The sequence below is a fragment of the Sinocyclocheilus anshuiensis genome, unplaced genomic scaffold (assembly GCF_001515605.1).
Source record: "Sinocyclocheilus anshuiensis isolate Anshui unplaced genomic scaffold, SAMN03320099.WGS_v1.1 scaffold1222, whole genome shotgun sequence".
Taxonomy (NCBI): Eukaryota; Metazoa; Chordata; class Actinopteri; order Cypriniformes; family Cyprinidae; genus Sinocyclocheilus; species Sinocyclocheilus anshuiensis.
In genome coordinates this window covers 60,994-79,448 of record NW_015555818.1, presented here as the reverse complement: position 1 = coordinate 79,448, position 18,455 = coordinate 60,994, and the positions used below count along the sequence as shown (strand labels likewise).

General features: G+C 36.8%; 4 protein-coding genes across 5 annotated transcripts in view; 1 reads left to right on the top strand and 3 right to left on the bottom strand.

Moving 5' to 3' along the window:
- Positions 1–491: 491 nt before the first annotated feature.
- LOC107675226 (gap junction alpha-1 protein) lies at positions 492–5,306 on the bottom strand. Its single transcript, XM_016469502.1, has 2 exons — positions 5,154–5,306; positions 492–3,282 (listed from the first exon to the last, which is right to left on the bottom strand). The coding sequence occupies exon 2, from the start codon at positions 3,264–3,266 to the stop codon at positions 2,124–2,126; it is 1,143 nt and encodes a 380-aa protein (XP_016324988.1). The 5' UTR covers positions 3,267–3,282; positions 5,154–5,306; the 3' UTR covers positions 492–2,123.
- A 912-nt stretch (positions 5,307–6,218) lies between these two features.
- Positions 6,219–8,602, bottom strand: LOC107675217 (gap junction Cx32.2 protein-like). Its single transcript, XM_016469484.1, has 3 exons — positions 8,370–8,602; positions 7,790–7,848; positions 6,219–7,404 (listed from the first exon to the last, which is right to left on the bottom strand). Exon 3 carries the CDS (start codon positions 7,373–7,375, stop codon positions 6,539–6,541), a length of 837 nt encoding a protein of 278 aa, XP_016324970.1. The 5' UTR covers positions 7,376–7,404; positions 7,790–7,848; positions 8,370–8,602; the 3' UTR covers positions 6,219–6,538.
- Positions 8,603–12,683: 4,081 nt separating this feature from the next.
- gja12.2 (gap junction protein alpha 12.2) lies at positions 12,684–14,579 on the top strand. Its single transcript, XM_016469490.1, has 2 exons — positions 12,684–12,760; positions 13,770–14,579. Exon 2 carries the CDS (start codon positions 13,776–13,778, stop codon positions 14,511–14,513), a length of 738 nt encoding a protein of 245 aa, XP_016324976.1. The 5' UTR covers positions 12,684–12,760; positions 13,770–13,775; the 3' UTR covers positions 14,514–14,579.
- A 1,822-nt stretch (positions 14,580–16,401) lies between these two features.
- The window catches only part of LOC107675219 (gap junction Cx32.2 protein-like), a 3,903-nt gene continuing 1,849 nt past the window's right edge, over positions 16,402–18,455 (bottom strand). For both annotated transcript variants that reach the window (XM_016469487.1, XM_016469488.1), the window contains exon 2: positions 16,402–17,873. In XM_016469487.1, coding sequence (XP_016324973.1) covers positions 17,093–17,839 — 747 coding nt within the window. In that variant the 5' untranslated portion in view covers positions 17,840–17,873 and the 3' untranslated portion in view covers positions 16,402–17,092. The remainder of the gene's footprint in view (positions 17,874–18,455) is intronic.

Below are 18,455 nucleotides of genomic sequence, written 5' to 3'. Positions count from 1 at the left end.
CTGCTCTAGCCACATGTGGTCCACAGACTCGGCCCAGGCATATGGTTTTATTTAGCTTTGTGGAAAGGTTAAATAGGAAACTTGGATAAGAGAAAAGGCACTGAATCTTTTTATATGATGAAATTTTGAAAGTTTCTTTTAGGGCAATTTAAAAAATACATGTAAAAACTTATCAGTCTTTTGGTTTGCAAGTTGGTCTTGGCGTAGACGGATCTTGGCCGTTACACTGCGTTTGTCTCTATTGGCTGTTTAAACACGGTGGTTTGTGTAGGGCTAATTCTCTTGGATAAAAAGCCTGCACCAGACTTCTTTAGATACTGGCACCAGACAAATTGCAGTGCATTTTGTCTTTTTTTTTTTTTTTGGATCGTGAGCCTCTCGCTGGGTGTAAACAAAAATACTGAAATGAGTATGTGTATATTGGAAACACAGTTTGAGCATTAGTGTGGTCGAATAAAAGAGTTTGACTGAGACACACCAATACAAAATGGCAAAGAAAAAATCTTTATTGGTTAAATTGCTTTTCACAGATTTGATTAATGTCCGTTTTTGTTTGATTGCTCGGTTTTTCCACTGTCATGCACAACGTACAACAGTGGATTCCCATGGAATGACATTACATCAGTTTTGTTCTGATTTAAAACCCAATTTGCACTATTTACCAGATGCAAAATCTTGCTTTAGCCACTCAACATCCCAAACCCAAGGATTCTGTGAGAGCACTGTTTAAGTGTAGCGATTATACGCCTCATAGTGTGTTGTAAAATAAATTAGTTACGTGCATAACAGAGAACTTTTAGTCATTTTTGCATCAAATAACACCCTAGCCAATATCTCAGTGCAAACACCATTGTAGCTGAAAAATCCATGAGTCTCTGCAAATGAGTGTTTTGAAAAATCAAAACAAAAAATGTCCATAATGAAATTTCATCTACTAGTGTTTGGTAGTTGTGGAGCTACGCTGGCATATATCTCTTAATATAACTGACTAAATATTAGTCCAGCTCTAAAAAGCAGTCTTCTAAAAAAAAAAAAACTCACATTTGTGACATAGTTAGCTTGATTTACAGTACTAAAACTCTATCTCTCAAGCAGCAATGATTATATTGAGTTAAAAAGGTCATTCACTCCAAAGGTAAGACATTAATTCTACTCATTCTAATTCAAAACTAGTTCATTCCGTCTGCCCTCCCAAAAGAAACAAAAAGGAAAATAAAATGGCATTTAAAAAAAAAAAAGAGAACAAAAACAAAGCCTTTTTCTCGCACACTATTAAAGACAATTTCAGTAAAAATCAAAATGCGGAAAAGAAAATCAAGCCGTGTAACAGTTGGTACAGCAGCTCAGTCCACAAATAGACATTTCTGTTTCATACCACCACCCAAAAAAGCAACAAATATCATCAAATAACAAAAACCAACACCACATAAATTCAAAGTTTATCAGGAAAATGACAGTCCACTGTGATTAATAAAAAAATTAAAAAAACGTATTTGCTGATGAATGTATTGCTGAAATTTGGATTATTGTCAATAAATATGCACTTGGATGGTATTAATTATGTAGACATGACCTTGAGTAGTAGTCAATCTTCATCTAGTGGTGGGATATCCTGTTAATGGTTATGAATAAATAAATATTAATTCGTGACTGCGAACACCCTGTTGGACAATGTAGATTTGAGGTCATGTGACGTAATAACCGGGATCGACTGTAGGGGGGTTAAAACACAAATCTACACCTACTGTAAGAGTGCAACTTGTTCAAATGGAATCGTTGTGTGGCATTTTAATAAACCCAATACTAACAAGCACAACAAAATCAATCACATGACCAAGGCATATTTTGGTGGGCAGAATTGAGAGACGCGCCAGGTTTGGCCCCGTTTGTGCCCCTTCGAGTCCCCCCTGGCTGTTCGGTTGTTAGGACATGTTAGTGCTGCTAGTTTCAACATCATTATTAATGAATAGTACCTCCAGCAGTGTGAGTAATTTTATGTCTCTGTATCAACTAGAGTGAGGAACTTGTGCGGATGAAGCCCCGCCCCCTCAGTACAGGAAATGAGTGCGTCTCATTGCCTGGGTCAGTCCTCTAGTGTCGTGACATGGCACCAAGTCGCACAGCTAGACGTCCAGGTCGTCAGGCCTCGCTCGACTGCTCATTCGGCTGCTGGTGCGGCTGCACGGCCGAGCGTCTATCAACGCCAGCGGCTGCAGCTCGTGGCCCGGTGTCAGTTTCTTGTGCTCGTGAGTGTCGTCAGGGTAGTCGAAGGCCTGAGCGTGCGAGTTGGAGATGGTGCTGCCGTTCTGGCCCAAACGGTTCTGTTCGGTGCTGTAGTTGGCCCAGTTCTGCTCGTTGGCCTGCTTGTTGTAATTGCGACAAGAGTTGGTCCGCTCGCCGGTGGCTAGCTTGTAGCCCGGAGGTGACATTGGCGAGAGCGGCGCGGTCGGCGAGGAGCAGCCGTTGTAGTAGGCATATTTGGTCGTGGACAGTTCCTTCGGCGTGGGGCTCAGGGTGCCGGTGGGGAACTGGTTTTGGCGGCCTTTCACGCGGTCCTTGATCCGTTTGAAGAGCACGTAGACGAGCTCGATGATGTTGAGCAAAAGTGACACGAGCGAAACCACCAGCATGAAGATAATGAAGATGGTCTTCTCCGTGGGGCGGGAGAGGAAACAGTCCACCTGATGGGGGCAAGGCGAACGCTCGCACGTGTACACGGCGGACAGGCTGAAGCCGTAGATGTACCACTGGAGCAACAGGAAGCCCACCTCAAAGATGGACTTGAAAAGGATGCTGACGATGTAGGTGCGCAGCAGGGCACCCTTCATCTTCACCTTGCCGTGCTCCTCCAGGCCGTGCTTGAACTTCTTGAGTTCGATCTTCTTGAGATGGAGCTCGACGTCACCACCGTCGTTCTGCACGGCCTTCAGCTCCTCCTCCCTGCGGTTGAGCTTCTCCTCCTTGCGCATCAGGTAGAATACGTGCGCCAGGTACAGGAGCGTAGGTGTGGACACGAAGATGATCTGAAGCACCCAGAAGCGCACGTGCGAGATAGGAAACGATTTGTCGTAGCAGACGTTGTCGCAACCGGGCTGCTGGGTATTGCACTTGAAAGCTGACTGCTCGTCACCCCAGGCCGACTCCACTGCCGTTCCCAGAACTAGGATCCGGAAGATGAAGAGCACAGAGAGCCAGATTTTCCCTCCGGCCGTGGAGTAGGCCTGCACCTTGTCAAGAAGTCTTCCCAACGCACTCCAGTCACCCATCTTGAGGGAGTTCTAGCTGAAAATAGAAAGCTGAGATGTAATAAAATGTATTTAGACACTTTTGGACACTTCAGTGACACTTATATGTCTGAATATCATCACATTAGATGCAAAACATCAAAGTGATATGTCTGAACGGATAATACTTCACTTTAAATTTTTTTTCTGTCATTTTTAATCAAACAGTCCATCACTTTTAGTGGATGTCATATTATTATACACACACACACACACACGTTTGTTTCTGTGAATTGTGGGGACTTTCCATAGACTTCTATTACTTTTATACTCACCAAACGATATTTTTTATCCCCTAAACCTACCCCTTACAAAAAACATTTGGTCCCCACAATGTAGCATAAAGTACACACACACACACACACACACATAGTTATGTAATGCAAAGCAATTCATACATTTTGAAGTGTGGCTCAAGTGGCCACATGTAGTATCTTTTTCTGTACATAAAGCACATGATGAAAGTGTTAGTTTCAGCACCTGCTGAGGATGTTATTATGAAAATAATCATGAGAGTGACCTCAGGATTATCATAATATAAACTACACCTGGTCTCAGATAGCTCAGATAACAAACATGTGGCTTACACACGTAGGGGTTTGGTTTGGGGTTGTAAAGATAACTGCCAGGCATTGTGTCTTTTGCTTTGTGAAATACAATTTCTCATGCAAATGCTACCATGACAGAAAGTGACTCATTATCTGCTGATTAAAACGTCTTTAATGCCAAGAAGAAAACATGACTAAGCAGCTAGGACAATGGAGAATTTAAAGATCCTTGTTTATTTGGCAAGATGTCGGTCCCTCCAGTCACATCAGAGATGTTTAAATAATGAACAATAACATTCACTTGAAATCTGAATAGAATTGGGCTGCAAGTCTTTGATTAATCCTCTGCGCAGCATGGAAAATGAAATATCATAAGGAACTGTTTATAAAGTTCTAAAGAACTGCCTGATTCATGTGGTGCAGGCATGAAGCAGAGCATCCCTTCAATATCCTGGACAATTTGTGGGTCTCGTGGCACTAATAAAAAATTTAAATGGGGTATGTGGAATGTATATTATGACAGTGTTAAAAGTCCATAAAGACATCAAGTGGGCGAAAAAATGTCTACTGAATTTTAGATAGTTATATAGTAAAGTACATAGAATAATAACTGTTTGTTGCATTTATTTAAACATATAAAAATCAAACTTGTCATTACATTGATTGCACAAAATAATGTAGGAATGTTTGGGAATTACAGGTTAAAGTCCTGCCACAGTCAAGCAGCTTAACATTGTATTGAGGGACTGAACAGCGCCCCCTACTCGGCGCTATTCACGACGCAGGCGAAACAGATCGTTTTTTTCACCAGAAAGTCGTATTAGAGTTCTAAAAACAAAGGAAGAAAAGACCCAACGTTGTTTTCCCATCTTATTTTATGAGAAAAAATTGTTGTTATAATTAGTTCCTATTAAATTCATGTTTTTGATTGCGGTTTACGTTTTTCTTCAAAACTTTTTTTCCATACACAAGGTTTTTTTGAAATGTCTGTTATTTAATTTTTGTTTTAATTACTGAAATGCCTATTAAATGGCCTCTTTTTCACCGAACGTGTCCTGCACAGCAGACGTGAATACAATGCGAAAATATGATATATTGACCCATATGACTATAATATATTTCGATAGATAATTTCATGAACTTCTAAACCCACTCAAATGTTAAGTTAAAATGTAATATGACAAGAGGCATTTAAAACGTTAGAATTCTTTAAAAGTAACTTTCCATTGTGTTGCTCAGTTCTGAATATTAGTGCCGCTATGAAAAAAAATAAATAAATAAAACGTTTTGAAAAGTTGTAAGACTTTCTGTAAAAACTTACCTGTAGAGAAGTAAAGAGAGGAGAGCCCTGTAGGGACTTACTCCGTCACTCCGAAGATCAGTCACCAAATCCAAGTAAGCGACTATGGAGGAACTGAGGCACACTTGTCAAACTTTCCCTGCTTATAAGAGACTCGGAGGGAAGAAAGTGGAAAGCAGACGCACAAAGTTTGGCAAAGTCACATGACTGGCTACGTCACAAGAAGGTCCTCACGCACTCTTCGCTTGGTGAGCTTCTTCAACTCAGACGAACGAATGTTTCTCTCGAAAACTTGTCTTATTAACAATAATTGACGATCATAATACAATATAAATAGCATATTAATAAATATAGCATAATATAATGGCATTTCTAACGTGATTGTACATAAGTAAGGAAGTTTTTATGATTATCCGAATAGAATAGTCCCTAAAAGGGAACGTTTGGTATCTTGAGGTAAAGAATATAAATATAAAAATTATATTAGGCTATCATTGTTAACTGCGGTTTTAATTTGACATATTCGGTAAATATTAAAAGTAATTTTGGTTACACTTGAAGGGGTGTGCATAAGACTGACATGACACCTTCATAATCATGACATGACACATGAATATGAAGGTTTTTTATGCATGTTTATGACAACTGTCATTAAGTGTCATTCACTCAGTTATGTAATTTTTAATGCAAAGATGACATTGTTTGAGATGTCTTTGTTATGGGCTATGGTTAGGGGTAAGGGTAGGGGTAGGGTTAGGTCAAATAATGTCATATTTGCATTAAAAACGACATAACTGAGCAAATGACACTTAATGACAGTTGTCATAAACATGCATAAAACCTCCTTCATATTCATGACATGTGTCATGTCATGATTATGAAGGTGTCATGTCAGTCTTATGCACAGCCCTTCAAGTAAAGTGTTACCCTTTTAGTGTTTAAATATTTAATATATAATATAAATAAACTTATAGTGTTAAATATTATAAAATCATGTGCGTGTGCATTTGCAGATTTTTTTTATTTATTAATAATTTAATATCTTTGTCCCTGATGTCCCTTCTATATAAGAAAACAACTGATACATCTTCATTACTTTATTTCTCTTACAATGTTTATTCTTAGTGCACAAAAAGAAAAAGTTGGTTAAACATATTTCGTGTTGCATTGCTAAAATAACATTAAAAACGATATAATTACTACAGTAACTCAGGCACAAAAAAAATCACTGGCCTTGTAGTGACAGAAGTTAGGGGTTAGTGAGTGCAACTCAAGAAGATTACATCGCCATCTAGTGTTCATTTAGCAAAAGTTACAATCAACATTTTTTTTTTCCATAGGCTGTGTTGATTATATAAAGTTGAATATATTATGTGCATTTCATGTTACCACAATGACTTATTGCCCTATGGCTCAGGTTTGGCTCCATCAAGGCTGCCTTTGGTTTGATCCCACCTGTTCTGAAAGGCCATGTTTAACTCACTGTGTCTCATTCCATGAGCAGAATCAAGTTCTACTGAAAAAGGTGAAGGATAACGCGAATCGCCAGCATACATTACATTCCTATATTTCTTATTTCTCCCACTTATCCTCTTACAAAACAAATAGAAGATTTCTAGAACATTTAAGGCCAGAGACACACATGCCACCACCAACATGAAGATAATGAAGACGGTTTTCTCTGTGGGTCTAGACACGAAACACTCGGTCTCCACCGTACATGGCAACTGCTTACAGTGGAACTTACGCTCCATGATAAATCCAAACAGATAATACTGTCCAACGATGAAAGCCACCTCAAAAATGATTTTAATAAACAGCTGGGTCAAGTAACTACCCAGCATGCTTCCTTTGATTTCAACCTTCCCTTTTTCGTTGGTATATTTTGGAGACTTTGACATCGGGTTTCTTTTCTGCTCCTCTCTCAGTTTGTTCTCTTGGTGGATGACGTGCACCACGTGGCCCAGATACACCAAAGTTGGAGTGGAAACGAAGATGATCTGCATGACCCAGAAGCGAATATGCGAGATGGGGAACTTCCAGTCATAGCACACGTTCTCGCAACCAGGCGTGTTGGTGTTGCACACTAAGTTGGATCGCTCATCACCCCACACATTCTCCGCTCCTGCTCCCAGCACCAGGATCCTGAAGATGAAGAGGACGCTCATCCATATCTTGCCAATGACGGTGGAGTGAGACTGTACTTTGTCCAGTAAAGCTGAGAGGAATCCCCAGTCTCCCATGATTGGTTGCTCAGTTGCTCAGGGCTTCCCTGGAGGATAAACAGGAGATTTACACGGAAGTGTCCACAATTGCTTTCTATATGAAACCATGGTGATCAAAACAATTTGGAGGAGGTCTTTTTTTCCAACTTTTTTAATGCCACGTTATAAGCAAGCCAGGTTCTTGTTATAATCAAAAAGGCAAAGGAATATGGGAATTGTCACCTTAAGGCCACCATGAACATTACAGCGCAAAACAACTGTAACGCAATACAGACCTGATCAAATCTAGAATAGCAGTTATAGCGACTGAGATTTTTTCATAGACTACTGCACACGGACCATTCTGCTGTTGCTTTCACTTCCCACATATATTTCTAGTTTATTGAAAGAGCTTGCACAGCATCTTATCTGTTAAACAAATTTCATACTCACCAAATAATTTTATGGAGAAAAAAATGCTGTCTTGTAATCTCAGAGTATTTGTTGCCACCCTATAAAAATATAAAATCATAATCACGGTTTAGAACAAAATCTCTTCGGGTTCTTCTGAAATCAAAGACAAGTATTGTGGTGTTTTGGTTTATTGACTGAATAAACCTGAAATCTTTGAAGAAAGTTACTTTTTAGTGATGCTTCTAAAATGTTTTCTGTAAGATTTAATAAAGATAAGATGGGGACTCTTATAATAAAATAAAATAAATAAAAGCTCATTCTATTTAAGGTATTAAAACTGTAAAATGTTTTAAATATATTTGATTGAATAAATAATAACTTCATCTCACTTATTTAAATACATTTGACTCAATAATCTGAAGAAAAGTTAGTACTTTTGAGTGATGTTTCTAAAAAAATGTTTTGTAAAATTTAAAGATATAAAAGAATGTATAATTAAATTCTTCTAATTCTTCTAACTTTATATATAAATATATTTCAAGAATTTAAAGATAAGATTGGGACTGCAGTTTAAAAAAAAAAAAAAAACATACTCCAACAAATCCCAAAATATTCTTACCTGAACAAATGGATCCGAATGGTAATTTCCCCTAATGCTACAACTAATACTAAAGATCCTAAAGATTATTTTAACATTATTCATAAGCATGTATTTAAATAAACATATTTCCTTATTCAGCTTCCGGAAATTTAAAGTCAATTCTAAAACAAAACTTTTGTATTGTTAAAATGTGAAATATCTGTCGGTCTCAGTGAGGTCACAGGCTCTCAGACAAGACTTGACCGTTTCAATCAATCATCTTCTCTCCGTGAAATGTGATTTACATATATGTGAAAGGACACTGAATGCTCCACCCATCTGTATGATAAGAAAACCAGTTAAAACCAGACGTTTTCACTTCTCTGTTTCTGTTCTTGTTCGAAGCACAGGCAATTAGTCACTTCATGAGCCATGTTGCAGCACACTTTCACACATTGATGAAATTCAGCTAAATCATCGACTTTGTTTATGTCGCTAAGTGGAATGCAGCGTCTATACGTGATGGTGGTGTGGTGTAGTGGCTACAGATCAGGCCTGGTAAGGTTGCTGGGTTTGAGCCCTATGAGGAACAATCACTGTGGCCTTGAGAAGACACTTAACCACTGCTTTTTTTCAGAGGGATTGTCCTGAAAAAAAGAAGAAAGGTTTCTGCTAAATTAATACAAATGAACAATATGTTCACACCTTTAAATTACCATGCTTGATTGAAACTTATGCAAAAGTTTCTTAAGCTCTTCATTGACACTGTTGTCTCCTTGATAAATATGTACACTGATTTTTTTATTGTAAAAAAAAAAAGGAGATTTGACTTTTGAGAAAATTGGTGCCAAAATGGGAAATTGTGGTGAAACTGGTGTTACAACTGAGTAAGAGTCATAATTTGTGAAATATATGTGACCCTGGACCACAAAACCAGTCATAAGGGTCAATTTTTTCAAATTGAGATTTATATATCATCTGAATAAATAAGCTTTCCTTTGATGTATGGTTTGTTACGATAGGACAATATTTGGCCGATATGCAACTATTTGAAAATCTGGAATCTGAGGGTGCAAAAAAATCTAAATACTGAGAAAATTGCCTTTAAAGTTGTCCAAATGAAGTTCTTAGCAATGCATATTACTAATCAAAAATTAGGTTTTTATATATTTACGGTAGGAAATTTACAAAATATCTTCATGGAACACGATCTTTATTTAATATCTTAATGATTTTTGGCATAAAAGAAAAATCGATCATTTTGACCCATACAATGTTTTTTTTTGGCTATTGCTACAAACATACCCCAGCGACTTAAGACCGGTTTTGTGGTCCAGGGTCACATATATATTTCACACACACGAAAAATTAAACTGTTATTCATCAGTTTTGATAATTATAGTTTTAAATGACATATTTTATAAGGAAACCTTTAAATCTGTTTTAAAAAGTTTTAAAGGGGTCATATGATGCTTTTTTTAGATATCATTATTTTGTGTATTTGGTGTAACAGAATATGCTGACATGCTTTAATGTTCAAAAAACACATTATTTTTCAATCTTTGCAACTTCAGGGATCTTATCTATGCACAATCAGCTTGTAACACTCCAAAGAGAAAGGAAAAATTGAAATCGCATCATATGACCCCTTTAATTAAAAAATTATAATAATAAATCAACCCAACATTTAAAAGGCTTTTTTAATAATAAAAAAGCACCAGTCATATTACTTTCCCTAATTTGAAACAAGCCTTTATGAATCCCAGCATTTAATACATGAAATATTGAGGAAAACATATAGGCCTATTTGTGATTTTCTGCACAAACCACTTGACCCTGACAACCTCTTTCAAGTAACAACTGTTTCAAGTAAATCCTTGTGTAATCTGTCAGTAAAAAGGAGTTTTATTTCTCAAGAATTGTAATTCTTGTTTAATTGTGTGTAATTGTGGGAGAGAGACTTGCGGATAATCATACTCACAATGAACTTTTAGCCTGTCTTGAGTCTCTGAGTAATCTTACTAACTAAGGGACATAAATAACAAATATTTTTACACTCAGGATCTGAAAAACTGCACCATAGATTTTACCTAAACCTCTTGGGAATCAAAAGAAATATTGACTCAGGCCCTGACAGTAAGGTCATCTTGCAGTGACCGATTAACTAAAGCCCAAATGTAGCCCTGGTATTGAGGAATGTACCATCATGGACTCACTTATTGCAACTCATGTTGAAAAAGAAGTCAGGAAATGACATAAGATCAAGATCAGCAAATTATGCCAAACTCAACATTTTAGGGAACATGTGCTTACCATTTACCAGCTTCAACCACCCCCATATAGTGATGTCTCATCATAATATTGACTGAAAACTAAATAATAAAAATCTAAGAGCTAATCCTTTCAATCAGATAGACTGAAAGTAAATATTAACATTAATGTGGGGGAAATTCTGTGGTGAAACCAGAAGATCTGATTACTATATGAAATGGCTGTTTCAGAATGTTTTCTTGGACATAGTATAGGCAAGACAAGTGTACGATTCTGACTTATCTAGCTATATTTTTCAGAAGAGTTTTACAGTAGTTCAAATGCATTTAAGCGAATTTTTCCTATAACAAGCTACTTTCCCCCACAATAGAGTGGGGGAACTATGACGTCAGAACCCGGAAGAGTAATTCGCCGCGGGTTCCTTCGAGATTTTCCTATATGGGGTTTTATAATGGGTTTTTTCAATTTATGAGTAAAATAAAGCCTGTGGTAAACATAACTTGATGATACTTTTACGTTTTGTTCTACAACGTAAATTACGCCCATCCATACCCAAAACAAAAATTTTGAAGCAATTATGTTCATTTTTGAAAATGTATGTTTTTAAATAAGTAACTAGATAAGAACGTTTGGGCTGTAAATGTGTGCAGTTTACATTGTAGAACAAAACGTAAAAGTATCATCAAGTTATGTTTACCACAGGCTTTATTTTACTCATGAATTGAAAACCCCCATTATAAAACCCCATAGGAAAATCTCGAAGGAACCCGCGGAGAATTACTCTTCCGGGTTCTGACGTCATAGTTCCCCCACTCTATTACCCTTCGCGGGGAACTTGATTGACAGGCGATCTGACCAATCATAACGCCGAATTTGCCAATTTTGTCTGACAAACAAACCAGACCAGAGAGTAGATTAATGTCAGTGAACTTGAAAAATGGTGTGTATTGACGTCTTTGCACAGTTGAAACAAGATAGCTTCTTATGTTCATTCATGTTTATTTCATGCTACAACTAGTATAGAGGAATAGATGATCGCTTCACGTGCAGCTTGAACTGAGGCGCTACAGTGATCTGTCACAACACATTAAAAAGCCACAAAATGGCATTTATTGTTTGAATTTCTTTAAAAAATTACACAATTTGAAAGCTGAGACTATACCAAAAGTAACGGCGTGAAGAGTCTTCTTTTAGTGGTTTGCATCATAAGACTCCACTTGAGCAGGACAAAGCAATCTTTCAGTTATGATATTAAAGATGATCTGGGTGACCTATAAATGGGTGGTGAGGATGAGGAAATTGTTAGCACAAAATTTGTCTTTTCATGTGGTGTTTGTGTGGTTTTTCATTCAGTCGGAACAACCATATCTGTACAACACCACTTTATAGAACATCAAGAAAAAATCCTGTTTTCCAGTTTTCTCCCATAATTGTGGTTTCTGTGGAGAATGTAGGAAATAGCTGTGGTGTAACTGTACATGATAACTGGATAAAGTTCAGACGTGCATGTTACTTGTTTACACTTGTAGACAGTTGCATTTGAATTTATTCATTTGGCAGGTGCATTTATCCAAATAATTCCTTTGCTTTTGTATCACAGTCAGACATTTATATTAAAATTAATACTACAGAAATGTCATATCTGCGTATTTTTAAAACAGTACAATTGTATGAACCTATAACTGTACAAAACAAAACCAGCATAACATGTAATGATCATGGGCTTGGACTGCATCTTGAATGCTTTGGATTACATAAGATATGTTTACAACATTAACATTGAGTTTATGTGTTTTTAAAAAGCACTGTCTATGGAAAGTTTCATCACATATTCTCATGATGATATGGGAGGTGACTTTTAACATTTCTTGGTTTCATGTATTGCAACATCTCGAGTCAAAGCTGGACAATGTGACGGGTGGTGTGATGTAAATCTGTTTGTGTGATTTTGGATTGGGTGTGAGTACGTGCTCAATGACCCGAAGTGAAATGCAGATTTATTTATTTTTTTGTGGGTGGACACTAAATGAAAGCTACACTTATAAAAATTACAAAACTTGTTGAAGGTCAGATCTTGAAAGACTGAAAGCTCTGATATCATCTTTTCACCTGCACACAAATAAAGAACAAGTGTCACTGGACCTGTCATCGTATAAAAGGTAGGTTAACTTTAAATATGGAATTACTTAACCTGTTTTGTTTATTGAGTATTGGAATAATTTTTTTATGACACAACAGTTTGCTTTTAGCTGATTTATGTCAAATATTTTAATTATGCTGATGTTGTGCCATTTTTGTATCATAATGTATATTACTTGTAAAACCCATACATTTCCCATACAAGAGAAAAAGCTCATTTGCTTTTACTCTTACCTCAATTTTACATTTTAACGTGTATGAAATTAACAAAAAAACAACAACAAAAAAAACAACAACAGTATATCTTCAGCAGATTAAATTAAGATAGTGTGTGTGTCAATGTAGCACATTCTTAAAATACTAATTTCTTTCAAAAAAAGAAAGAAAAAAAATGTACTGTCTCTACACTTTTGAATGGAGGTATATACTGTATTGTTACAGAAGATTTATATTTTAAATAAAAGCTGTGCTTTTTAATGTTTTATTCGTCAAATCCTGAAAAAATTATCACAGGGCCCAAATATAAAACTGAATAAGCAGGGCAACTGTTCCAGCATTGATAATAAATCAGCATATTAGAATGATTTCTGAAGGATCATGTAACACTGAAAACTAGAGTAATGACTGATGAAAATTTAGCTCATGCATCACAGGAATAAATTACATTTTAATGTATATTAAAATAGAAAACCATTATTTTAAATCACAATATTAGTGTTTTTTTCTGTATTTCTGATTAAATAGAAGAGCATCAGAGACTTCTTTAAAAAGCATTACAAATCTTACTAATCCCAAAATTTTAAATGGCTGTGTGTGTGTGTGTGTGTGTGTGTGTGTATATATACAGTATATAGTAATTAAAACATTTACATATAGAAATATTAAGAATTAGAAAATAAATATTTATACGGCTATATTTATGGCTAAAGTAATTTTTTTTTTCTATTTTCTATTTTACTAATTCTTAATATTCATGTAACTCCTGTTGTCCCATGTTTTAGTTTTCTTCAAAAGTCTTCTCATTTCCAGGTAAGCATGGGTGACTGGGGATTCCTCTCCAAGCTTTTAGACAAAGTGCAGTCTCACTCAACCAATATTGGGAAAGTGTGGCTGACGGTTCTGCTGATCTTCAGAATAATGGTTCTTGGAGCTGGACTGGACAAAGTCTGGGGAGATGAACAGTCCAGTATGGTCTGCAACATCAACACTCCTGGTTGCTTGAACGCGTGCTACGACCACGTCTTCCCCATTTCCCACATGCGATTCTGGGTGCTCCAAATCATCTTTGTGGCCACGCCAAATCTGGTCTACCTCGGCTACGTTCTGCACGTCATCCACAAGGAAAACAAACTGAGGCAGCATTTACAAAACCAGGCAGAGAAACGTGGGGTAAAACTGCCCAAATACACTGATGACAACGGGAAGATTTATTACAAAGGGAGCCTGCTTGGTTGCTATATGTTGAGTCTCATTGTCACCATTTTGTTTGAAGCAGGGTTCATTGTGGCCCAGTACTATTTAATTGGCCTTTGGATGGCCACACAGCTAGAATGTAAGGTAGATCCTTGCCCTGCAATTGGTCTGCATTGTTTTACATCCCGCCCAACTGAAAAGACCGTCTTCATTGTCTTCATGCTCATTGTGGCGTGTGTGTCTTTAGTTTTAAATCTAGGAGAGATATTCTATCTGATGGGTCGTAGAGGCGAACACAAGAGGAGGACATCTGCAGTGGCTGAGATGCAGAAATTAACCCCCACTGAGACATTTTGCTGAATGAAACTGTCTGAAATGACATCTTATTTCCCTTAAAGCTTACTGTAACTACTAACTTTGCAATGTCAGCACTTTGTACTTGTTTAATAAACCATAATTTTATTGGTTTAAGGAAACAAATGATGCATTTTCTCTAATCCAATTTTAACTAGTGTTTACATCTACTGTAAAAATGATGCATACGTTTATAACTATAATACCAGGGGTTGTAGCAATTATTATAAACACACACAAATACAAATCTCCACACATTCTGAGAGATTATTACTTTTCAAAGACCCCTGGATGTCTTTCAGTCCCACTGTAACTGCAGGGTGGTACCTTTTCAGAAGATAGGCTACACCTTTTTATACCATATTATGGTATAAAATTCCATATTCTACCATATTTATCCATAAAGAGTGTGTTAAATTTTCATATTAGTACCTACACTCTTAAAAAATAAAGGCGCTTAAAAGGTTCTTCACAGCGATGCCAAGAACCATTTGGTCAAATGCTCTTTAAAAAAACATCTCTTTCTTACCTTTTTATAATCTGAAGAAAACTTATTTCGCCACAAAGAACCTTTTATGAAACAAAAAGGTTCTTCAGATGTTAAAGGTTCTTTATGGAACCATTTAGACAAAAAGGTTCTTCTATGGCATCGTGAAGCACCTTTATTTTTTAAGAGTGTAAATGGTACGTTTTAGTACCTAAATGGTGCAGTACACCTTTTATAAGGTAGGCCTACCGCCAAGTGGCAGATTTTGTACTTTTTTTCTGAGAGTGCAGCAATTCAGCCATTATTGTAAACATATTTACTGTTAACATGTCATGTGTGCAAATATAAATAAAACATCAACCAAGCGTGTCGTTTATAAGGTGCAGGAGAAATGACATTTCTAAATATTCTTTCCAACTTTCTACCACAGGAGGGCGTATGAGGATTACAAATACTTTAAAACTCCGAAAACTCAAACACCAGTGCATTTTCAATGCATAAAATAAAACTTCAGACAGATTAATACAATATTTATAGCCGTGAAAAGCTGTTGTGCTTAGAAAACAAAGAAAAAAAAATACTGTTACATTCATAACGTTATATTATTTTTGAAAGTTAAAAATATTTTAAAAATAAATGTAAAAAAAAAAATACTTAAAAGTGTACTCGATATAATCTGTTTTCATAGTTACAGTGCATTTTATTGATCATTTTTGTGCTTCAAGTATTCCCATCAAGGAATATTTCTCCCCCCCCGCCCCCCCCCCCCCCCCCAAAAAAATACAGGTCGTCAACATTAATATGGGTTTCTTTCTTCCATAGACCCCCAAAGGGAAATATTAGGCAAGTAACAAGACACCCAAGAAACAGCGTTGGCTTTACTAATGTAAAATCTGGCGTGTGACACGTGACGCCATATTTGAATATTTGTGAGTTAAAACCTTAAAATATGAGCATGTTCAAATAGAACAAATTAGATTCCAACAGCACATGAGATGTGTGAAGTACTTCTACAATACCTTAAGATCGTCGTTTGGGGAGGTGTGGAACAACATGAGGGTAAATGAGACAATTGATATGTTTGGATGCTCCTTTAAAGGGGTCATATGATGCGATTTCAACTGCCGCCGCCATGTCGTGAAGGCGCTGTGTTTCGTTGTGAAAGTGACCTACTAAGAAACTACTTTGGTTGGCCTTCCATAAAAGGACGATATCCGCTTCGTCATGCCTAGAGCTGATCCGTGCTGGTCGCTGAGGAAATACAATCGCCGGATCAGCTTTCACCGTGGACGAAGCAGAGTCCAGCCCGGGGTCGTCACATGTGGTTGCCGCAAGCCCAACCTTGGTTCGTCGAGGTTTTACATTTTAACGTGTATGAAATTAACAAAAAAAAAAAAAATACACAAAATAATGTTCTTTTTAGCAGCATCATATGACCCCTTTAATTCTTTGCTGAAATTAAGGAAACTAACAATTCCTGATATAGGCCTACATGTCTACCTGCACATCATTAGCTGAGCAATACTTTAATATACCCTAACAAGAAAAAGCATAGTAACGTTATTTACAAAGGTTTTAACACATTCATGTTAACTAATGAAAACAGTTCATGATTAAAGCACAATGTGTAAGTGCTAAAATTAGCATGAGCTATGCTTTTATGAAACAAATAATGTCATATACTAACAAATAGTAAGTCATATATGCTCTCGTATAGTTACATGTGGTTTGCTTTAACCAGAGAGAGGAAAATATGCAATGTTACAAAATGAACTATTGTGTGTTATGACAATTCTACTGTAAAACACATAGAGCATCACAAAGGTTTATAAGAAGAGATGAATGATAAGTCATATGACAAGACATTACTTTAATAAAGGTTAAAGTTAAATAAAGTCCATATAAAATTACCTGAAATGCCCTGCGGCACCATGCAGATGTTCATCAACATTCATTCTGGTGCAAACATTGTTCAAAATACATATAATCATTTCACAGCAAAACAAAATGATCACAATGAATTTGAATACCTAGACCCTACATTAATTTAGCTATGGACAAGCTTACAACATCAAACATGATCTTTTCAGCCTTAAGTTTAGGTAGACTTTAAAGTTCCTGTAATGTGCATCTTGGATCCGTTTAAACCTTGCGAGAACGTGCTCTTCTGTGTGCCACGATGTCTCTTTAACCTGCGGCATATCAGGTAGAACATCTCGATCACGTTTAGAAGCAGAGAGATACACGACACCACCAGCATGAAGATGATAAAGATGGTTTTCTCTGTGGGACGAGACATGTAACACTCAACCGTATGAGGGCAAGGAGATTGGGAGCATTCTATCTTAGGGATCATTATGAAACCGTAAATATAATACTGACCTACGATAAACGCAGCCTCAAGCAAGATCTTAGCAAACAAGCTGGCTAGGTAACTACCTAACAACTGGCCCTTGATTATAACTTTGCCACGATCGTCGGTGTATTTGGGATGTTGCTTTTCCTCTTGGCTTTCAATCTGATGTCTCAGTTTCTTATCTTTGTGGAGGATATGCAGAACATGGCCGAAGTATAGAAGCGTTGGCATGGACACAAAGATGATCTGAAGTACCCAGAAGCGAATGTGGGAGATTGGAAAGGTGTGATCGTAACACACGTTCGTACAACCAGGTTGCTTAGTGTTGCAGATAATTTTTGATTGTTCGTCGCTCCACACCTTTTCGGCCCCGGCTCCGAGAACCATGATCCTGAAGACAAAGAGGACAGTGAGCCACACTTTCCCAATGACCGTGGAGTGAGACTGCACTTTGTCCAGCAGCTTGGAGAGAAAGCCCCACTCTCCCATGCTTGTGCCTTTAGTATCTTCCCTGCCTGGAAAACTAGAGGAGAAAGACAGCATTTTGAGTGGCTGGGTTTAGATCTTTTTAAAAATCAATTTGACCTAAAAATGAATTTATTATTTATTCACGATCAAACCCCATATGAAGTGCAAAAAAAAATAATTTCTTATTCGGTATGTTTGTCCTGTTTTCCAGTACAAATACCGATATCTAAACTTTCTTAAATTTAAACAAGAAAAGCAAAATGACTTAATATATTAAGTCTTAAATTCCAGAAAATAAAATTAAGTGAGTTTATGCTTAAAAGAAGAAAAAAATGATCGTCAATGGGTTAAGCAAAAATAAAGATTTTCTTAAAGGTGACATATCATGAAAATCTGACTTTTTCAGGTTTTAAAGTATTTTGAGCTGAAATTTCACAGACAAATCCTGGGGACACCAGAGACTTATATTACATATTGTAAAAAGGGGAATAACCTTTAAAGGCACAATATGTAATTTTTCGCCGCTAGAAGGCGCGTATTCAAAATAAACAAAGAATCAAATGCGTAGTTTGATGACGCTGTGACTGAGTGTGGAATCATGGGAGTTGTCGTCTTCATCCCCACAGCCGATGCAATC